Consider the following 8,389-nt stretch of genomic DNA (forward strand, 5'->3'; position numbering starts at 1 on the left):
TATAACCTTGCCAAACAACGCCACACACATTATGCAAGAATAGAGAAAAAGTACGGGATCTTACAATATATTTATATTTTCAAAAATTAAATTACTCAAACTTGATATATATAAGTCGATTTTACGTTGTTTTAATTGACAAGAAATTAGTATTTCCTCTGTCCCTAATTACTTGTCCACTTTTGAATTGACATATCTATTAAGAAAACAATGATTGTCATAGTGAGTTTACCATTTTACACCTATTAATTATGAAGTGGATGAATTAAAAACTTAAGATTTTTAAGAAGCTTTACATTTTTCAAAGTAATTAATTGAGGGTATAATAGGTAAAAAAAATGTTCTTTCGTGATTTGTTAAAATGGACAAGTAATTAGGAACAACTAAAAAAGAAAAAGTGGACAAGTAATTAGAAATGGAGGGAGTAGTAGACACAAATGACACTACTCTTTAATAACATGCATGCATGTATAGGAAGAGGAGGCACTATTTAATAGTGGACGGCTTGTTATGTGCCTTAAACTTCGTCATAATTATCAACTTGCGGGGATTTCAATATTATATATATATATATTTCTTTTGTCTATTTTTAATTGTCATGTTGCATTTTTCGAAAGTCAATTTGATTAATTTTCAAAGTTAATTAAATTACATTAATTCAATTATAAAACAAAAAAAATAGATATTCAAATACTATACGAAAAGTACTAAAATATTAGTCAAAATTTAGATATTCAAAAACTATACGAAAAATACTATAAACTATGACAATTAAAAGTGAACGGATATAAGTATAAACATAAGGAATTCATTGCCCCTTTTTATAATTGTCTTTGGTCCATATATATACTTTGATTATGAAGGATGAATAACTTCCGTATATTAACTTGTACGGGATGCATTTGTCTATCATATACTCCCTCTGTCCCAATTTATATGACTCACTTTCCTTTTTAGTCTGTTCCAAAAAGAATGACACATTTCTATTTTAAGTAACAATTTGCCTATGAAATGTCTTTTTTACCCTTAATGAAATGATTTACAACCACACAAATTTCTATCATTCATTTTGGACCACAAGTTTTAAAAGTCTTTCCATTTTCTTAAAGTTTGTGCCAAATCAAAGTACATCATATAAAATGGGACGGAGGGAGTACCATATAATATCATGATTAAGTGATACGTTTTATCACTAATGTTAAATTGATGCAGTGGGTTAGAATTGATTTATACTAAAATAGATGCTCTAATGTAAATATCTAAAACCGAGGGGAAAAAGAAAAAAAAACAAGTCGTCTGCGCGTCCTTTATGTCAGTGTTGAAAAGTTGGCAAAGAAATTTCTTCCTCCTTCTCTCTTACAGTTAAGCTGAGCTGCGGAGAGAAGAACAATTCGACGACGACGGAGAAGTGTTTACTCTCAGCTGGTTTTGTGTGTATACATCGGAATTCAATTGAAACTTATAAATGGATCAGATATTGAACAAGGTAGGTTCCTATTGGATTGGTCAGAAAGCCAACAAGGAGTTCAATTCCGTCGGCGATGACATTAATGTAAACCCTAAACTCTCTTTCCTTTCAATTCTCCGTTATTTACAGTCCTTAATTTCATTTCTGTAGTTGATGGATTTTTGTGCATCGCTAGGGTTTACACTGATTCTAATTATGTACTTAAATTACGTTTTGAGGAATTCAATTGATTGAGTTAATCTGATGATCTTATTATTGCCTAATTAGAAGTTTAGTCTTCTCAATTTTGAAATTTCGGTTCTAATTATGTAATTAAATTATGTTTTGAGGAATTCAATTGATTGAGTTACTATTTATGTTTTGTCAATGCTGATGATCTTAGTATTGCATAATTAGAAGTTTAGTTTTCTTAATTTTGAAATTTTGTGGAATATATTGTATTCACGTGCATAATAAGTGTATCTGCGTATACAATATCTCTGTTTAACTGTATCCCGTGCATATCTACTTTTAATTTTGCAAACTACTGATATATGATCACTTGTCTGCAAGACAAAGTGAGAATCGATTCGATCATTCAAGTCGGTTGAGATTAAGTGTGGAGGATAACTTTTGAATTTGGACTCTAGTTGTATTGAACATTATCGAGTTTACTCTCTTTGCCATCATTTAGCTGCTGATATCTCCAAAGGGAATGAATTTCTTTTTGTGATCGACCTCACATACACACATTTAATTGTCGACTTAATATACTGGCCGAACCTGGGCAGGAAGCTTCTTGGTTTATTCATTAAACTCATAGTTTCATTGCAAGGAAATATACCTACTGAAATGTCATATTCAGCAGACCTTGTAATGGCCTTTGAGTTTTCCTACAAATCCAATGTTGACTGTTGAGTAGGGATGAGATAGCACATGTCTGTGTCGGAATTTGGCAAAAGAATAACCAAGAAAGAAAGAAAGAAGAAAGCTCATGACTCATACTGATCAGCATCCTTAGATGATTACCAAGAAAATGAATCAATGGTATTCTGTTTGAGTAAATAAAGAATTCGATATGAAAGATTCTTCGGGTATAACATTTGAGAATGCAAATGCTTAAAATATATATATTTAAAGTACTAATACCATCTGGCTAAGCAGCTTACCCTGCTTTTCCTTTTCAAGAACAAGACGTCTGAGGAAATGACTTTTGTCCTGTAAGTGGGGATGAAAATTGATCGGGGAATAGGTTGCAACAGAGTGATGCCACTAAGATCTCATTATTCTCAAAGTCGAGTAAAAGACCAGTCTGACAAACTTATATTAAGTTTCGACCTCCCTAATGTTAGTATTTTGCCTATCAAATTTGAGCCAATAGTCTCTTCTTTCGCATGCCATTGTTTTTGAACATTTATTTTCCTCAACAATTTCCAGGTGGGGGTAGACTGATTTGTATCTTTGCTGCATTCATCACTTGTTTTAGAGCAGACACAGAATTATTGTAGTGGTTGGACATAAATTTTGTTGAATTGCATCTTTTCTTTTCATTATTGCACTTGTGGATTTTAAAGCACAATAATTTCTTATCTGAAGGGTAGAAAACGTTCCGTGCCTTATTCTCCTTTATTAATTAAAAAAAAGGTGCACAACCAACGTCCTGACATGCCAGATCCAAGCCTTAAACAAATCCTGACACTCCATAAATTCCAAAGGCCGATGCTTTACTACTGAATAGGACGTTTGCATTTCCTGAAAATCTAAGTATGGTGCTAGGAGTTTATGCCTTTCTTCTCCTTTTTAGTGTATAATGTTGCAATGGTATTAAGAACAGAAACACATAATTACATACTCCACTTTCTAGCTCCTGCCCTGGTGAGATTGTTAATTGAAATTGATGTGATAAATTAAAAATTTAAAACAAGTTCCATTTTATTAAAATCTAGACGAATTTCAATCTGCTATGATGTGTGAGCTGAAAGCATTTGCAAAATGCCTACCCTAAAGCAAAATAAAATATGTTCACTAATTTGGAATTTACTCGGAGAGACCAATTGGTTATCGCTTATCTGTGTTGAATTTCCTCTCTTTCTCGTCTTCTTCTTACTTGTCTGACACTTTCCCCTTTTAAAAATTAGTCCTTGCAAAGCAGTATCGAAGGAGGAAGCAAATGGCTGGTGAACAAGCTTAAAGGTTAGTCTTCCTCGGTACTCTTTTGGCTCCTCTTCTGTCTTCTCTCAAATTTCATTGATCGAGGAGAAGAAAATTTTATCAGCAATGCTTGAAAAGATCTTTTCTTCTTTTTTTTTCCAACTAGATTCTAAAACTAGTATATTTTATTAGGTTCTACATTTTATCTTTCCATACTGCCCCATCCTTGTAGCTAGCTTAAGAAAGTACCTTTGGACCAAGATCCACAATAATGCATTACAACTGGGTGTTCCAATAATTCTATTCTTTCTTCATCAAATATGAACTCTTACTCTTATTTGTTACTCGACCATTAACTTCTTTTAAGAAAAGGTCTAACTTTTAGCTTGTGAAACATTAGCCCTCTAGCTACCCTTGCTCTAGTAATAAAGGTTTGGCTGGCACCAGTACAGGGAAATAAAATGCTTTTTCTGTGGTGAGTCTCATGATGTATAGGATAGTGGTTTGTAGTCAGACTGTAAACTAGCTTGTGATAAACCATGTTGAATGTCGAAAGAAACATCACTTTCTTCGGTCATTCCTTGTATTCTTATGCCAAAATATTCAGGAGCTTTCTCATCCTTGCTTTGCACTGGATTTGTAGGGAAAATGCAAAAGCCATTGCCAGAACTGCTGAAGGAGCATGACATTCCAGTAGGCATTTTCCCTCGTGATGCCACCAACTATGAGTTTAACGAAGAAACCAAGAAGATCACTGTCTATATTCCTTCAATATGTGAGGTTGGTTACAGGGATTCATCTGTATTACGCTTCTCTACGGCAGTTACTGGATACTTGGAAAAAGGAAAGCTAGCTGACATAGAGGGAATAAAAACAAAGGTGATGATCTGGGTAAAAGTTACTGCCATTTCATCTGAAAAATCAAAGCTTTATGTCACGGCTGGGTTGAAGAAATCCCGCAGTAGAGAGGCTTATGAGGTGTTGAGAGACGGATTTACTGTAGATAAATTCTAGTGTGATCAACTCGTGATGAACGATAAGATTGTATAGTTAATAAGTACTATTTATAAGTTTGATTAAAATTGTGATGTAAGTTTGGATTAAAATTGTAATGTTGATTGCACTTGTGAAATATGAATTATCTATTCAATGTTTTAAAAAAAATAACATGCACCAGCCGGGAATCGAACCCGGGTCTGTACCGTGGCAGGGTACTATTCTACCACTAGACCACTGGTGCTGTTGTGTATTACAATGGAGACATGATTTAATAAGCAATACGGTAAAACATTGAGGACCTTTACCCAAATTGAATAGAACAAAATGACCTCTTCTTTTTTTCTTATGTGTTAAAGTGAAGATCTCTTGTAAGGCAATATTTGAGCGCTCATAATTTAAATTTGAATTCGTCGCTGAATATAATATTTGAAACCCATTGAAAATGAAATCACAAGCATTGGTTGCTAGAATTATATTATTCTAGTTCATTTGTCAAAAATCCCAAGCATCAAGGTTCCAAGACATCAAAACCAAGATAAATTGAAACCATAGTACTATTATAGCTTCATGCTAGAGACAAGAACAACCTTAAAGTTATCAAGAAGAAATTAAAGTCAATTGTTCTTTGCCACCGAGGCGGATCTAGAGCAGGTTCTGTAGATTCAACTGAACTATCTAATACAAATAGAAAAAGTGATCAAAATATATACATACAATAAGATAATAATCATTCAAAAATTATTCTTTGCTATCAAAACAAGTCTAAAGCAGGTTCTGTGGATTCAACTAAATTATCTAATACAGATAGAAAAGAGATCAATATATATATATATACATACAATTAGAATACATAAATCATTCTAAATCCAACGTACAATTCCAAATATACATATATAATATGACTTAAAATCTGAAAAAATTATGGCTCCACGATATCGCGATACAACGGCTTAATTGTCATGGGAGTGGAAAAATAATTAGGTGATTGAACAATTTGGTCTGATGGAGTACATGAAGAATACCTTAAATAATGTTTCATACACAAGAAGAAAATCAAAGTGACAATAAAAAGAGTAAAAAGAAGTACAAGTACCAGCAACATAATTTCTCCACTTAGAGCAAAATTATGATCCTTAGTAGATAGAATAATTGGATCATCATCTTTTTGGTAAAAAACATTTGGAGCCATGGAAGGTACTATTGTTTTCATCAAAGTAGACATAAAGAAAGAAAGAAAGTTCTAACAAAAATATAGTATATGGTATGGTATATTATTTATTTTATTTTAATTTTTTCATGTTTAATAGGATACAAAATTTCATTGATGTGTTTTTGGCATGTTATAATGTACGATAGCCCACTTTTAAATTGTCCATTTTCATGATATTTATCTCCTTTGGACTGGAGGTAACTTGAGATTTTTTGAAAATGAATAATATGGTATAATATGGACCATATATTATATCAAAATGTGAAAATGATTCCAACAATGGGACAAGAAAACTAAAAGAGGGAAATGTCACTATTTACGTAGGAACTTTGGGCCATGAGAAAACGAAGTCTATTGATAGAGACAGATTCAGAATATACTTAACATTTAGGGTTCAAACTTTCAAGATATTAGCTTTGAATATGTCATATACTTTAATAATTATTAGCTCAAAAATTAGCTTCTCTACCTCCACGAGGTAGTTATAAGGTCTGTGCATACTTTACCTTTCCCACTGCATATGTTGTAGTAGTTCAAAATTAACTTGGATTCCGTGTAAAAAAATATTGAATAGATCTTAATTTGAACCCTAGGTATGAAATCACCTTACCGCTTTAAAAAGTGAAACTTCCTGTCATAAATTTGAATTAGTCATCCTCAGAAGAAGGTACCGTGTGTGAAACCAAAAGAATAATTGAGGTCTATGAGACAAAGGCGCGCACATAGGTCCGGAAATTGAAAGTAACAAGTGAACCATCATCGATTTGTTTGATTTTGAGCTTCATAAAAACTAATGACTAGAAAGTAGAAAGAGACAAATCTTGTATATATTACATTTTTTTTATTTAATCATCCTGTATCAGAAATTACTAGCCCGACCAATCCGAATTCGCGCCTGATGGGGCCAAGGCGATACAAAACACTTGATATCAAGAAGTTCGTTCATTTTCAGAGCTATTATCCGAGTGCTAATTTTATATGCCCTAGTTTAGTCCAACCCGTCAGTTTGACACCCCTAGATGGAGTGGCCTTGAGGGTGATTATACGATATAATTTCGTGAAACCTGGTTCACGTTGTTTCGAAAACTGCTTTGGTTGAGAGGTTTGCCAGATATGAGGTGAAGAATAAAAGAATTATGCACTAAACTTTGATTTAATCTTATACAACACACAGAAGTAACTTACCAACACGATTTCATTAAACCTCTATGTTTGCCTGATCATGAACTTGCAGCCACCAAAAATATTTTACTGTAACGATAGTATAGATGACAAAATAATAGTGATCAGTAGTGCCTAATAACTGGCATTTTCTGTTTCTTCAAAATCATAAAATGGAAACGTATACAGCTACTCTATTCAAATTGTTCCCAATCCTCGGTCACTATAGTAGATGGCGGTCTAAGAGGTGGGGCGGCCAGGCTTCCAACCCCAAGCATAGGTGTAGGAGGTGGTGGGGTGTTCAGTCCTCCAACCCCAAACACAGGTCTAGGAGGAGGTGAGGCGTTCATGCTTCCAACCCCAAGCACAAGTGTAGGAGGTGGTTGGGTGTTCAGTCCTCCAACCCCAAATGCAGGTCTAGGAGGAGGTGAGGCGTTCATGCTTCCAACCCCAAGCACAAGTGTAGGAGGTGGTTGGGTGTTCAGTCCTCCAACCCCAAATGCAGGTCTAGGAGGAGGTGAGGCGTTCATGCTTCCAACCCCAAGCACAAGTGTAGGAGGTGGTTGGGTGTTCAGTCCTCCAACCCCAAATGCAGGTCTAGGAGGAGGTGAGGCGTTCATGCTTCCAACCCCAAGCACAAGTGTAGGAGGTGGTTGGGTGTTCAGTCCTCCAACCCCAAATGCAGGTCTAGGAGGAGGTGAGGCGTTCATGCTTCCAACCCCAAGCACAGGTCTAGGAGGAGATGAGGTGTTCATGCTTCCAACCTCAAGCACAGGTCTAGGTGGTGGTGGAGCGTTCAGGCTTCCAACCCCCGACTCAAATGTCTCCCATTGAGTAGTCACTGACACGGCATTACTGTTGTTGATAAAGGGATTGGAATTTCTTGCTTTTACTGCATCCATTGCCTCTACTAAGTTTTGGACACGACGAACCTGAAAAGGGGAGAAAAAACTTGACATTATAGTGCACTGATCATCAATATTTGCAATCATGTAAAAACCCAATAGGGCACAAGCAGCAGTTTTCCTCTAGAAGCAAGTATTGAATGCAGCAGTTAACAACGCTCCACTTTTCTAATCATATTCACAACAGATATCTCAAATATGAAGGAAAAGTTTCTAAACATCAAAAGATCAATGTAGAAGGTTATGAAGACAGCGAAAATTACCATTTTACAGTTAGTTTAGACCGTTAATAATTGATAGAAATGCATTAGTTATGCAATTCGAATCGGTTTGCCAAGGAAGTTCACAATGTATGCAGACAAAGAGGCTACTGAGATCAAATAAATAAACATCAAGGAATAAGATAGATTGTGATCTGACTTTTCCAGCGAAGTGACAGTTCAAGTCAGAAATTGAGGAACTTAAGTAGAGAGGCAAAGTCAAGCAGAGGGGGGGGGGGGGGGGGGGTGTCCCGAG

The 8,389-nt window shown here is 35.0% G+C and overlaps 2 protein-coding genes and 1 non-coding gene across 3 annotated transcripts in view; 1 reads left to right on the top strand and 2 right to left on the bottom strand.

The window, feature by feature from the left end:
* The first annotated feature begins 1,264 nt into the window (after nt 1–1,264).
* On the top strand, nt 1,265–4,745 carry LOC102604454 (uncharacterized protein At5g01610-like). The gene is made up of 3 exons (XM_006338910.2): nt 1,265–1,552; nt 3,586–3,640; nt 4,242–4,745. Exons 1-3 carry the CDS (start codon nt 1,466–1,468, stop codon nt 4,610–4,612), a joined length of 513 nt encoding a protein of 170 aa, XP_006338972.1. The 5' UTR covers nt 1,265–1,465; the 3' UTR covers nt 4,613–4,745.
* A 22-nt stretch (nt 4,746–4,767) lies between these two features.
* Nucleotides 4,768–4,838, bottom strand: TRNAG-GCC (transfer RNA glycine (anticodon GCC)). Its single transcript has one exon. It is a non-coding gene; the product is annotated as a tRNA-Gly (tRNA).
* Nucleotides 4,839–6,984: 2,146 nt separating this feature from the next.
* LOC102605123 (BAG family molecular chaperone regulator 4-like) overlaps nt 6,985–8,389 on the bottom strand; it is a 6,860-nt gene continuing 5,455 nt past the window's right edge. Inside the window, exon 4 of the mRNA XM_006338912.2 lies at nt 6,985–7,900. Within this exon, the coding sequence (XP_006338974.1) occupies nt 7,163–7,900 (738 nt within the window). The 3' untranslated portion in view covers nt 6,985–7,162. The remainder of the gene's footprint in view (nt 7,901–8,389) is intronic.

This window comes from Solanum tuberosum, unplaced genomic scaffold (assembly GCF_000226075.1).
Source record: "Solanum tuberosum cultivar DM 1-3 516 R44 unplaced genomic scaffold, SolTub_3.0 scf00008, whole genome shotgun sequence".
Classification (NCBI taxonomy): Eukaryota; Viridiplantae; Streptophyta; class Magnoliopsida; order Solanales; family Solanaceae; genus Solanum; species Solanum tuberosum.